At 36.6% G+C, this 14,198-nt stretch overlaps 1 protein-coding gene across 1 annotated transcript; it reads left to right on the forward strand.

Moving 5' to 3' along the window:
• The first annotated feature begins 5,366 nt into the window (after positions 1 to 5,366).
• On the forward strand, positions 5,367 to 13,705 carry LOC127427401 (vasoactive intestinal polypeptide receptor 1-like). The gene is made up of 13 exons (XM_051674998.1): positions 5,367 to 5,420; positions 5,518 to 5,641; positions 6,886 to 6,984; positions 7,134 to 7,249; positions 9,239 to 9,336; positions 9,495 to 9,627; positions 9,740 to 9,893; positions 11,462 to 11,522; positions 11,635 to 11,701; positions 11,833 to 11,924; positions 12,105 to 12,234; positions 12,983 to 13,024; positions 13,107 to 13,705. The coding sequence occupies exons 1-13, from the start codon at positions 5,367 to 5,369 to the stop codon at positions 13,197 to 13,199; spliced, it is 1,263 nt and encodes a 420-aa protein (XP_051530958.1). The 3' UTR covers positions 13,200 to 13,705.
• The last annotated feature ends 493 nt before the right edge of the window (positions 13,706 to 14,198 follow it).

Raw genomic sequence — 14,198 nt, forward strand, 5'->3', positions numbered from 1 at the left:
AAAAAAAAAATGTGCGCAATTCACAAATGAATGCTGGACAGAGTTGTGTTTGTGAGTTAAAAAATATATATTTGTAAATAATTTTATTATTTGCAAATCTCATTTTATTTATTTGTGAATTCACTTTATTTTTGTGAAACTCCTAATATAAATTTGTAAATCTCATTCTTTTTATTTGTGAATTAATTTGGAATGGAATAGAATAGAATAGAATAGAATAGAATAGAATAAAATATCTTTATTGTCATTCTATGAGATATTGCGCAGGTAATTTAATTTTTGTGAAACTCCTTACATTTATTTGTGGCTCTCATTCAATTTATTTGTGAACCAACTTTCTATTTGTGAATCTCTTTCCATTTGTCTCTGAATTAGGAACAATTCTATCTCCATATTTATACCTCATTGCCAATTTGCACTTTACCATAACTAATTTACATACTGTAATCATCTGGTTAGAAGCCAACTGTATTTGATTGGCTCTGCACAATGACAATAAGGTTTAACCTAATCTAATGTTATCAATATTATTGTGATATAATCTTAGAAATATAATAATTGTACCTTTTTAAAAAACATCTAGAAACTAATGTTTCAACCTAACCTGAAGTCATCCATTATTGTTGGTACATCAAGCGAGGCCATTAGACAACCAAGTAAAATAACTTACTACAATGGCAGGATCATATATGAATGCTGGATTTGGTGGAGAATCTGGGGCTTTAGCTGGTTCTTAGGCTGTGACTGGGGCTGGTCCAGGGGTTGCTGCCACTGGGCCTGGTCAAGGTGCAGGGGTGGCTTTTTCTGGAGCTTTTACTGCTGGCCCTGGAGTTGAGGAAGTTGGGGCAGAAGCAGCTGCTTTCAGTGCTGGTTCCGAGGTTGGTCTCTGATCAGCTGCTGGTGCTGGTTCTCCTGCTTCTTTTTTGGGCACTGACTTTTGTGGAGCCATGCTTTTGTAATCAGGACAACTAAACAGATAAAAAGAAAACCTTACTCAAATATCTGACTGCTGTTGAGTGGATATAAAGGTTATATATCCAGCTCTATATCCCTAAATTTGCTGCACCTCCCCAATATTACTCACGGTTCTAAAAAAAGGAAAGAATGCTTGAACCTCAGGGAGTCCACTAAAATTCACAAGATCCAAATCCCCTCCCCACTTCATATTGTCAAACCTTTTTCTATCTATTCAGAGCTTCATCATCAGTATTCCTCTTTGAAATGTCAGTACTATGGGAAAGTTTATAGGACAGTTTAGTTTTTAAGTCATAGTTTACCTAAAAATATTAATTATTTTACAATTCACTCATTCGCATGTTGTTCCAAAACCGTATTACTTTTTTTTTTCATCTGGGGTACACAAAAGCACTAAAAACAACACTACAAACAAGTCCTTGCGTGAACATGTGAACCACTGTGAACAAGCTTCTCTCTAACTTGGTCTCATAGAATCACATTTTGCAATTTACATGCAAAACAGGTGAAATAAACACTATGACAAATCAGATGATTTGCAAAGATGCATGAGCAGCATAGACTACCTTTATGATACTTTTGCATTCTTTCGAAAGCTTGAAATTTGGAAGATTGCCATTGAACTGAAAAGACGTACTAATATTCACTAAAGCATCTCCTTTTGTGTTCCACATTAGAAAGTCAATCAGTTTTGAAATGATATGAGGGTGAGTAAATTATGACAGAATGTTAATTTTTGGGTGAATTATTCCTTTAAGCACTATTAATGGGTAAATGGATAGGGATATATTGTGTTCTGTGTTCAGGACATAAAAAGCAATGAGGATGAAAGAGAAGAAAGACTAGGGATACTGTAAAGGACTGTTGCTTTTAATAGACACATATGCTGCTGCTTAACTGCTCCCTCAAACACTAACCTCAATCACATCTGCTTCTCCTTTCCAAAACATTCACGTGTGGATCTGAAGGGGCCAGTATACTGTACATACACACTGCTGCTCCCATAATATATACAGTACACACACCAAAAATGCACACTCTCACTTCATCCTATTTTAGTTTCTCACTTTTGTCCCGCAAAACTTCTCTCGCTCTATGCTCCTCTCTGAATATTGTATGATTGTATCTGTTTGCTCTTGATTGTCTGCTATGTGCTTACACCCACCTCAGCTCCTCAGGGGGCGGACATGCTTTAAAAATGAATGGGCAGGGTGGCATGGTCCATCTGCACCATACAAAATAAACCTTACTGCTGTCCACACAATGACAGGCAGCGCACTGTAAAAAAAAAAAAATTAAACATTGAAATTTTTTTAAATGCAATTTTTTATGAAGATTTAGTGTCCTACAGAAAATACTGTATAAACAACAAAATTTAACTAAATAAATCACAGTAACAATAACCATAGAACTTAAGAGAAAAAAAAAGATAATATAATATGATGATAATAAAGATAATATAATCATAATAATATACCCAGAGAAAACAATAAAGAAATAAAATAAATACTGTAAATTCACCAAGATCATCTAATGACAACTAATAATATTTTATACGAGATGGTGGAGTCATAGGAAATTGTATGACTTAGCTTGCAAGAAAAAGGTATTTTCGGACCAATCATTCAACAATCAACAGAATTTCAATTCCATACAATACAGGCATCAAATTATAGCTTGCCTCCTATCCAACAATTTACAGTATTTTAAGAAAGGAAACATCTTTGAACAAATGACCAAAGATCAGCCATGAAACTCTTTGTGGCGCAAGCTGACAGTTTTATTTTAACTTGTTATCTGTTAACCAATTGGCTCGCTCACAAGTAACATGTTAAGCCAATTGGCTTGCATTGTGTAAGCTGATTGGTCCTTTGACATATAATCAGGTAGCCAATCAACTTGCTTCTCTCTCTTTGTCTAACATTTAATGTCTCAGTTTTGCAGATAAGTCGGTTTCACTGTAACGTGCTGTGAGATTTCTTCTCTGAAAATATTATTTGCTCAGGTGGTTGCTGGGTCTTTAATTTAACAGCTTGCAAGGTAAGGTCTGCATTTGTCCATGACACATAGAAGTACGTCTTTAACAAGGTAAGCCTTGGCCAAATCTGGCCTGGCACACATCGCTATCTTTGGTCATTAGATTATATAAATCCACACAGCCATTTAAGCCATTCTGCCAAACAGGCCCAGGCACACAAAGAAGTTTAGTTCATTAGCAGTACGCCATTTGGCCAGTGGCCAAGGCACACCCAGCTAGCATACACTTGGTGCACATGGCTCTTCGGAGCAGCAGCAGTACAAAAGTATTAGTGGTAGATCTGCTTGGTTGGGGGGGTTGTGTTTATGTGCTATGCATTTTGTGCAGCTTCCCTGCTTTGTTGGGGGATTGTTTGTATTTCTTATTGTGTAGCAGCATGTCATACTTGCTTGATGCAGCATGTCTTGCATTTTGTCTAATTGTGCAGCAGCAGCAGCATGTCCAAAGCTAACTCAATATGTCTGTTTATTTTCTATCAGTAGCAAGTTGCCGTACTTGCTCTGCAACAGCAGCAGCAGCAACAGCGTAGCAGATCTAGTCTGCCAAGACCAATATCCTATCAATATGTCATACCCACACTAACATGCTAAATCTTTCTGCGCGTTGTCATGACTGAAATTTGCTTACTTATTAATTTTTTTTATGATACTATACAAAATGACTATAACCTGTAAAAGGCTTCTCTCGTGTGGTTCCAACCCCCAATATTTTCTTTCTTCTGTGGTACACAAAAGTTATTCTCCTATTTAAATCATGATTAGCTTTAGGGTTTGGACTTCCTGGTTAGGTTTAGATTTGGGTAAGGGGTTAAAATCCATATGTTTTTGTACGAGCCATCTCGTACTATTATGACGACTTGTCATGAGACCGGGTTGATATTCTCCCAAGTTTATAAAAATCAAGACAACCTGTTGCAATGAGATTTTTGAGTGTAATTGTACTTTAGCCAACTTGGATTTGTAAATTATGTCTTGTTCAGCCAATAATGTACAGACATTTTTGTCTCTAAAGAAGAGGACATCTTGCAACATGATTTTTTTTTTTTTATCTAACACCTTAATATTGGTGACAATCAACAAACTTATAAAAATGTAAAAAGATAAGCTCAGACCATCACTACACAACAAATAAGTTAGAGCATTGACAAAACTAGAGCATAAATAAAGGCAGCAAACAGTAAAAACAATAATCCCATCACAGTAAATGTTTTATTTATTCATGCCGCAACGCATGCTGAGAGCTCACAACCCCTTCACAAATCAGCAACATTGTTCAATAGGAAAGTATTTGTGCATACGACTCTCTGTTAGGCTATTTGGGCCAAAATTTGGTCTAAAAATAAAATAATTATGTCTAACGTGTTTGTACATAGTAATTCACATTTTTCCTGTGACAAAACTACTGATCTCTGCCCTATTTCAAGCATGAGCCTCATTGAGCATGCACACAGCAGTCAGTTGCTCTTAGAAGGTCTCAACATACAAAGGCTTGTTTTGTGGGTTTTGTAATGTTTGTCAGGCTAAATAAAAGGGTACACTTTCTGGCTGAACTTGCAATTGTAAGCTGAAGTACCTTATTGCATGTTTTTGCGTGGAATTCATTTCAAAATGTTCATAAGCACAGCAATAATCATATGTGTTGGATTTTGTACAGTGCAATTGATTACAGTGAATTATAAACCTCGAGAAAGACACATTAGAATCATATTTTTTTAGTCAACCCTTTAAAGAATTGTTTAATTACGAAGAAAGAAACAATCTGCGGTTTTGAGAGACTTTGTCATTTGCATACCTCTAAGGTAATGTCATCCTTTTATCACATAAATGTAATTCAAGTTCACTGATGCAGTAAATAGCACTGGTAACTGAATTTAGTTCTGCAAAAGACTCATTTAGACTCCCCAGTGTGATAGAACAGGTACTTTCAAATTTCGACAGATTTTCAGTTTACATGTAAGACACTGCAAGTGCAAAACTGTTTAAATATAATTTTAAAATCAACATGCTACCAGATGCAGAATGTTATTATTGTAAAGGAGATAACCCTTATTTCAAAAGCTGTTTTTTTTTAAACTGAAACCCAAATGTAAAGTTAATCTTTAATAGCAGTGACATTTAAACTGTGTTAGGTGAGAAGGGTCTTGTGCACCCTGAAAAGTGGGCTGTACCATCTGGTCGTATCTCACCATTTGCTGAATCAAATAGGCTGAAGAGGTAGATGAGAACTCGAAGCACTGGGATGCTTGAAAATAAGCAGTGCTGCAACATTACTGACCTGGTTACTTCAAACCGAGAATTATTTATCTCTTTAATTTGACTTTAAACTGAATGTTGTCCTTATAAGAAGAAATATGATGGACCTTTATCATGGTTTCATCATTTGGATTCTTATGGTTACATTTAAAGGGGTAAGTAATTTACTTATTTTACAACACAGGTTAATAAGACAGTGATCTTTTAAAAAAAATATTATAAAGTGTGCATGCAATTGTGTATGTTTTCCAGGTGAGGACAATTCATCCAGAATGTTCTATAATACTGCATCTACAAGAAAAAGAAGCTGAATGTCGGCTCAAAATACAAACCAGTTCAATGCAGTTTTTGTTCAACTCTAACGATACTGATACAGGTGAGCCTAAGCACAGATGTCAACTCAAGCACTTGAACCAGTGATTTGATAAACCAGTTTGCATATATGGGTATAAAATGGATTTTAGACCTCTTTACATGCAAATGCAGACCTTCCTTTTTTTTACAAAGTTTGGTATTGACCATTAGCAAACGTGGTAGGGGACTGACTGAGATTTAAGCTCTAAGTATTTAATTGTGCTTTTCTATAAGTAATTGCTTTTTGAATAGTCTTTATAGTTTGGACATTTATAGTTTTCTCCAGCTTTTATTATAGTTTGGACATTTATAGTTTTCTCCAGCTTTTATTATAGTTTGGACATTTATAGTTTTCTCCAGCTTTTATCTTTTATTGTGTAATGTCTTGGCGGGACGGGGCGTGGTGGCTGCCTCCTCATTGGCGACCCCCCCCCCCGCCGCTGGTAGGAATGGCCCTGATTGTATGCCGTAAGCACCTGAAATGCAGCACACTGTCATTTAGACTAAATTTGAAATGATTTAGGTCATTTGGATTAAATTATTGTGATTCAATTTATCTGCCACTTACATTTTTAAAAATTGATATGAAAGGGTGAGGGTTAGGGTTAGGGGTAGGATTGGGATTAGTAGCTCAAAAATACCTATATCATGGTACAGTGTAGGATGGGATAAGGGGATCTAAAATATCTAAAAAATAATAATGCAATTTGTAAAATAAAGTATTCGCAAAAATTGTTATGTTTCTAAAGCTGTACATATGTAAACACACACACACACACACACACACACACACACACACACACACACACACACACACACACACACACATATATATATAGATGGATAGATAGATAGATAGATGCTGTCTATATGTCCAAATTGAATGTTTCAGCATCTATCCAAATGTACAAAAATTGAACAGTCAGTTTTGGTCAAATTAATTTTATTTGTATAGCTCTTTCACAACACACATCGTTACAAAGCATTTTCACATAAAAGGATGCAATTTTTTTTTTTTAATTATTTACCTATGAATAACGAGATCAGGCTGCCCAACCATAAAGACGCAACATTGGTTAAAAAAATGGAGTGAGTTAACGGTGGGACTATTTCGCCAATGAATGACAGATGAGAGTGTTCAGGAAACCTTTTTGAGAACAGGCATTATTTGTACAATTACGTTTGGTGATGCTAGTGGTGCAGAAATGACACACGTCACCTTTAACATCTGTAAGACCTGCGTTTAATCACTGTGGTTGACCTCAGGTTGTCTTATTGAGTGGGATGGTGTGAACTGCTGGCCTACAGTCAGTGTTGGAGAGAGTGTCTCTGTGTCTTGCCCACCTCCTCTCCTGAAGTCCCATGGTAAATTCCTCTATTAGTACTATCCTTATCTAGGACCAAAACATATATACAAATTTTAACAGAGTTCATCCTCTTTCTATTAACGTGGCCACAAAAGTCCAATGCTATGCTACAAATGTAAAATATGTTTTTTTGGTTGACTTTCATAGACTTCATCATCACCCGCACCTGCACTAGTCAGGGATGGAGCAGACAGAGTGTGCCTTATTACACTGCCTGCTTTCAAGACAACAGCACAGAACAGGAAGACACTGCTGGACAAAGAGTAAACAGAACCTTGAAGAAATGTTTGATGAAAAAAGTTTTATTTATTTTTAAATAATCACTTTAGGTTATGGATTACTGTGATAATTAATATTATGCATGTGTTTCTGGATGCAGTAAAGAGCCTGTTCTTGAATCTTATACAGTGTTGTTGTACTGTAGGATTTTTATGCTTTAAAGAAAAACTTCCAATAGAGCGCAACTGTACCGCCCACTTTTTAAGCTTTCTTGGTTCTGGAAGTATTTTTACCATTATTTTTATTTAATTTTTTTTTACATAGGAATTTCATATTCTTTTATAAAAGAGTTCTAAGCCATGAACCAAATGAACAAGCTCCGAGGTGAAATTTAACATCACAAACTTTGATTTGAAGCAAAAACATATTTGAAAATCGGACAAAAAGGCAAAGGTACAAAAATGACCAAACGTTCAGCCATGCAACTCTATGTGGCGCAAGCTGATAGGTTCTCTGAACTGTTATCAGTTTAGCCAACTGGCATGCTCACATGTGACATGTTAAGCCAATCAGCTAGTAACATGTAATCAGGTTGCCAATGAATTGGCATCTCTCTCTATGTCTAAGATTTAAATGACTCAGTTTGTCGCTGTGAGAGTTTTTTCTCTGAAAACACTATTTGCTTGGGTGGTTGCTGGGGCTTTTCTTCTAGCAGCTTGTACGGTAAGGTCACATAGAAGCTTGTCTATAACAAGGTAAGCCCTAGCCAAATCTGGCTGGCACACATCGCTGTCTTGGGACATTACATTAAATAAAATCCACACATAGCTAGTTTAAGTCACTAGTTAAATAAGCTCTGGCCTTTCCTGGTTCAGGTACACATTATGAGTTACTTCACCTGCCGTTTAAGCCATTCTGTTCAGCAGGCCAAGGCACACATAGAAATTAAGTCATTAGAAGTACGCCATTTGGCCAGTGGCCAAGGCACACCTAGCTACACTCTGTGCATATATCTCTTCGGAGCAGCAGCAGTACAAAAGTCTTGGCGATAGATCTGCTTGTTTGGTTTTCATGTTCGTTTTATATGTTATGCATTTTGTGCAGCTTCCCTGCTTTGTTGGGGTATTGTTTGTAATATCTGTTTCTGTAGCAGCATGTCGACATGCTTAACTCAGTACGTCTGTGTATTTTCTAACAGTAGCAGGTCTCTATACTTGCTCTGCAGCAGCAGCAGTGTAACAAACCTAGTCCACCAAGACCAATCCTATCAATATGTCATACCCACATTTACATGCTATACCTTTCCGAGAGTTGTCATGACTGAACTGTATACTTAACATCTTTAATGAGGCAAATGAAAAGCAATCCCATGAAGCGTAATTGAATTAAAAACTATGGGAAAAACACAAAACTATTGATATAAAGTTGTTGATTACAAGTATGGAAAAAACTGCAGAACTCTGCACACTTTGTTCTCAGCAATTCTCTGATTGGTGGATCTCTCTTTAGGATTATTTGTAGTGTAGTTCCTAACCAGAAATTCTGTTAAAGTTATCGTTTTATTTCTGGGACAAGACTGTTTTCCCTCTATTTATGCATCACATATTCATCAAGCATAAACTGTAAAACTATTTACATTTCCTAAAGGAAATATCGGTGCTCACAAAGCAGCAAAGAAATAGTGGTAGTTTCATATAAGCTTAGGTTTTAGGCTTAGGTTCTATGAAATGCATGTACATATGTGTGCAATTCAGTATACAAATATTATTATTAATGTCACAATTGTCGATTACATTTTGAATGTTAAATGTTCTACCAAAGTAAGTCAAAGGGAGCTTTGATACCTAGATAGCACACCTAAATCTGAAATTATCTACTGAATGTTTTGGTGCTGAGTTTTTTAGAACAAATTGTAACAATGTTTGAGGAATATCAATACAGTGCTGCCTTGCAAACATTGTAATAATTAGAGTAGGTAAAGTGCAAAAATCAAGTGGTATTTTAACTTGATATTTTCCATTCTACTTTGTAAGCAAGAGTATTTCGCCATGGTAAAGTTGATGTACACAGTTGGCTATGGAGTGTCCATTGGCTCTCTCTGCATTGCAGTCTTCATCTTCTGTATCTTTAGGTACTGTTTACACTAAACATTCAAATTGTGCATCAATGCCTTCACTCATCACTGTCCTGTAAAGCATGCTGTCACTCAGTTATGGTGATGTTTTTGACATTTGCTTCAAGGAACACCGATAACAATAAAGAAACGTCACATCTCCATTAATCTCACAGGAAGCTGTTGTGTACACGGACATACATCCACCTCAACCTCTTCTCTACATTTATCCTGAGAGCTCTGGCTGTACTTATAAAAGATGCTGTGTTATTCGCCGATGAGACTGTCAATCACTGTACCGTCTCTACGGTAATTTACACCATTACAAACATAAAATTAATAAATGTCAAAAGTATAAATCTGAGATATTATAAAGCAATCATTTAACTCTCTTTAATCGAATGCTATATTTCATTGGCAGATTTTATGTAAGGCTGCGGTGGCATTCTTCCAGTACTGTGTGCTAGCAAATTTCTGTTGGCTGCTGGTGGAGGGACTTTATCTTCACACACTGCTAGTGTTCACCTTTGCCCTCAAGAGGACATTTTTCTGGTGGTATACTCTTATTGGCTGGGGTAAAAACAGATTTTCCATTGCTGGAAATACTCTATAGCCAAAAGTGTGTGGACACCCAAACGCCACACCATACGTGCTTGTAGAGCATTTTAATTCAGTGTGGTCAGCCACCGATGTTGGATGATGGAGCCTGGCTGACGGTCGGCGTTCCAATTCATCCTAAAGGTGTTCAATGAGGTTCAGATCTGGGATTTTTGCAGGCCAGTCAAGTTTTTTCCACACCAGACTTTGTGCACAGGATCATTGTCACGCTGGAACAGAAAAGGACCATTCTTAATCTGTTGCTCCAAAGTGGCAAGCAAACAATTCTCTAAAATGTCATTGCTGTAGCATTAAGGATTTTTTTCACTGGAATTAAAGGGCCTAGCCAACTCGACAATTACAAGGGGTTGTCCACATACTTTTGGTCCAACATACTCATGACAAAACATCACTGGGGTAACTTTTTGCCTGCACCATCGAAAACTGGTGCCGTATTCATCTAATTTGAAGCATTCCATTATATTGCCAAAGGCTAAATTCTAAAATTGTATTATTTGAAAATCCTGTCATTATTTAATCATTGCATTTTTATTTATTTATTTTTTGCTCTGGAACACAAAATGAGTTGTCGGAATGTCTAAGCTGTGTCTAAAAAATTTAGAAAAGCACCATAAAAATTTTCATAAAAGTCCTCCAGTAACACTGAAGTAACAGCAGTAACACTCAAATCGCAAGAGGAGATTTTTGTTAAAAAATGACATAAACATTTATCTGTTTCTCACCCACACCTATAATATCACTTCTGAAGATAAGGATTTAACCACTGGAGTCTTATGGATTACTTTTATACTTCCTTTATGCACTTTTTGGAGCTTCAAAGTTTTGGTCATCATTCACTTACACTGTATGGACCTACAGAGCTGAGAAATTCTTCAAAAATCAAAATTCATGTTCTGCAGAAGAAAGAAAGTCACACATCTGGGATGACATGAGGGTGAGTAAATGATGAGAGAATTAACATTTTTGGGTGAACTTTCCCCCAACTTTGATGTCAGTGATGTCAAATGCCATTGGCTCTTACTCGTCTTGACCAACTGCCACATGCAAAGATTTAACTGCAGCAGGAGTCATTTGAAATACTTTTATAGGTTTTTGGAATTTTTGGAATACTGTAAATTATTGACTATACTTGTATCTTTTATGCTTTTGAGAATTGGTTAGGTTTAGGCGTAGGCATGGGGTTAGGTGCTCAAAAAATATCTATATTTTAATGTAATTTAGGGGTTGAGTTGGGCATTGATATTATAATATAATGTAACCAAACTTACACATTTATAAGTATAATAACACCTACTGTAAACACACGTGATAATATTCGAAGACTGCTGAGCCTGTGACGGAATCCTTCAAACTGAGGTGAGAACAGAATGACAATGACCTTTTTTCTGATGCAGGCAATAAGTCACTAAGGTGATGCCTCCCGCATGATACTGCCCTGTTTTGGTCATGTAGTGTATGTTTTACTAACAAAATACTAATTAGATAACATTCTAAAATGTTTATAAATGATTTTTATGCATTGCAGGAACTCCATCTGTCACAGTAATCATCTGGACTTTCCTGAAACATAAATATGACAATCAGGGGTGAGATTCAGATTATTGTGAAATAGTGCATTTGGACAATTACTATACAAGATCTGAAGCTAATTGTTAATTGTATCTAAACACTCAAGGCCTTTGTCTATGTGTTCTGTAGGTGCTGGGATGACTTGGACAGTGGCTATTGGTGGATAATCAAAATTCCCATTCTGATTTCTGTATTGGTAAGTTTATGCAAAATATAATGCAAATTCACTTAACTTACTTCATAATGCCTACAAAGCTTACAGATGACAATAGGCCAAAAAAACAAAAACAAAACAAAACATATTTGTGCTCTTAACTTACTTTGCAGGTGAATTTTTTGGTGTTTGTTAATATAAGCAGGATTATTGTTGTGAAGACAAAAACCCCAGAGTCAAATGGAGGAGACAGGCGACTTTACAGGTGAGCTCTAAAGAAATAAATTACAACATGTCAAATCACATTAAGTGGTCACTTTTGGCTTCATGACACAGTTTTGGTCAGTCAGTGTTACGGATTCTTCACATGTATGAGTAAGGAACACTGACCTCTTTTATTTTCTGTTTACTTTCTTTTTTTGCTTACATGTCTTATGCTCTGTAGACGACTGGCTAAGTCAACTCTTCTACTCATCCCTCTTTTTGGAGTTCACTACATTGTGTTTGCACTGTTTCCCGAGCATGTGGGTCTGGAGGCGAGGCTCTTCTTTGAACTTGTGCTAGGCTCCTTCCAGGTAAGTTCAGGGATTTATGGCACTATGCAATCTACAATTCAGCCCAGGAATGTCAGCAGGGGCGTGTCCAGGAGTTTTTGCCAGAGATGGCAAAGGGGTGGCAAGAGTTGAGTAAGGGGTGGAGGTGTTGTCTTGCAGAGGATTCCGTCTTACCGGGGGGTGGGGGTGGGGGGGAGCGCTGTCCTCCCAGACACGAGCAGAACATTGTTATGGACACGGACGTGTTAAGCCATTGCACACTGTCTCCAGGACGCGAGCGGGGTCTGAGTTGGGGTGGCAAGTGGGGTGGCAAAGCTCATTTTTAGGGTGGCAGCTGCCACCCCGTGCCATCCTTCTGGCCCCGCCCCTGAATGTCAGCTAACTTACAATGCAATGCAAGAAATTAGTTACAAAATAGTGAAAGCACATTTTAGTGCTGTTTATCAGTCAACAAAAATCTTTCTTTGATTGTTAATTATCTCTCTTATTTGTAAGATGAAGAGGGCAAGAGGTTCTTCAATGGAGGTTTAGTTCAAGGAAATGCTGGTATAGCATTTTGTTAAGAACATACATATTTGTTAAGTGAAATTGTGCCCTCTACTGTGAAGTACTTTGAAATACAAAAGCTGTCTTAAAACACTTTTATAGTGTCACTTAAAACATTTGAAATACTGACAAGCAGGAAAGTTCTTCAACAAATCTAACCTATAAAGACATATAATACGGCTACTCTAAATGTCAACATACTCATTTTGGCATTTCTTTGAAGGGATTCGTTGTGGCATTGTTATACTGCTTTTTGAACAGTGAGGTAAGATCTAATATATTTATGAGATATGAGCTATAAAGAAATATATATTGTGACCTTAACAATCAATCATTGCCTTTTTTAGGTTCAGAATGAAATAAGCAAAGTGATCGCAAAATACAAGTCCCGAACTGAAAACAGCACTTTCCAAATGGCAACCCAAGACTTCACAGCGTAAACCTGAGGATATTTTGTCACGAGTGCACTTCCTCTTGTTCTGGTTATGTTGAAATAACACTGTGATGATAATGAAGTACACAATGTTCTCACAAATCACATTTGATCTCTTGGTCTTGTAAAAGACATTGAATTTGTTGTTAAATCTCTGAGCTGGACTGTAGATTAATTTTTGCCTATGCAAAATTGCTTTGTTTTTTAATCGTGTATAAGCTATACTGTATATGGACTATTATATGTCAACAAAAGTGGTCACCAAAATATCACAAAATGCACACAAGCACACTTTTCAACCAAAACATTTCAGAAAAGTAAATGTCCATAATATGCACTACACCTGGGGTTACTGGGTTTGACTGGTTGGTTAAAAGTAATTGCAAAAATGGCAAGTAAACTTCATTCTTCGTAAAAGGTCTAGCATCATTTCTTAGCAGATGCCAGTTGGTTTGATATTTTGTTATCTGATGCAAATACATTCACATTTTAAGTGTCGTTTAAAGCGATAGTTCACCCAAAACTGAAAATTCTCTCATTTACTCACCCTCATGCTATCCCAGATGTGTGACTTTCTTTCTTCTGCAGAACACAAATGAAGATTTTTAGAAGAATATCTCAGCTCTGCAGGTCCATACGATGCAAGTGAACGGTGACCAGAACTTTGAAGCTAAAAAAGCACATAAAGGCAGCATAGAAGTAATCCATATGACTCCAGTGGTTTAATCCATATCAGAAGTGATATAATAGGTGTGGGTGGAAACAGATCAATATTTTAGTCCTTTTTTACTATAAATTCTCCTCCCTCCCCAGTAGGTGGCGATATGCACGATGAATGTGAATCGTCAAAAACAAAAGAAAAAGTGGAGATTGATAAAAAAAGACTTAAATATTGATCTGTTTCTCACCCACACTTATCATACTGCTTCTGAAGACATGTATTTAAACACTGGCATCGTTTAGATTATTTTTATGCTGCCTTTATGTGCTTTTGGAGGTTCAAAAT

This window comes from Myxocyprinus asiaticus, chromosome 36, assembly GCF_019703515.2.
Source record: "Myxocyprinus asiaticus isolate MX2 ecotype Aquarium Trade chromosome 36, UBuf_Myxa_2, whole genome shotgun sequence".
In the NCBI taxonomy this organism is placed as follows: Eukaryota; Metazoa; Chordata; class Actinopteri; order Cypriniformes; family Catostomidae; genus Myxocyprinus; species Myxocyprinus asiaticus.

Excerpts from the sequence above, each read along its gene's own strand:
- LOC127427401 (XM_051674998.1), top strand. The coding sequence starts at position 5,367 with ATGGACCTTTATCATGGTTTCATCATTTGGATTCTTATGGTTACATTT. Across the intron at positions 11,523-11,634 it reads CATAAATATGACAATCAGGG|GTGCTGGGATGACTTGGACA; the intron begins GTGAGATTCAGA and ends TGTGTTCTGTAG. Across the intron at positions 11,702-11,832 it reads CCATTCTGATTTCTGTATTG|GTGAATTTTTTGGTGTTTGT; the intron begins GTAAGTTTATGC and ends CTTACTTTGCAG.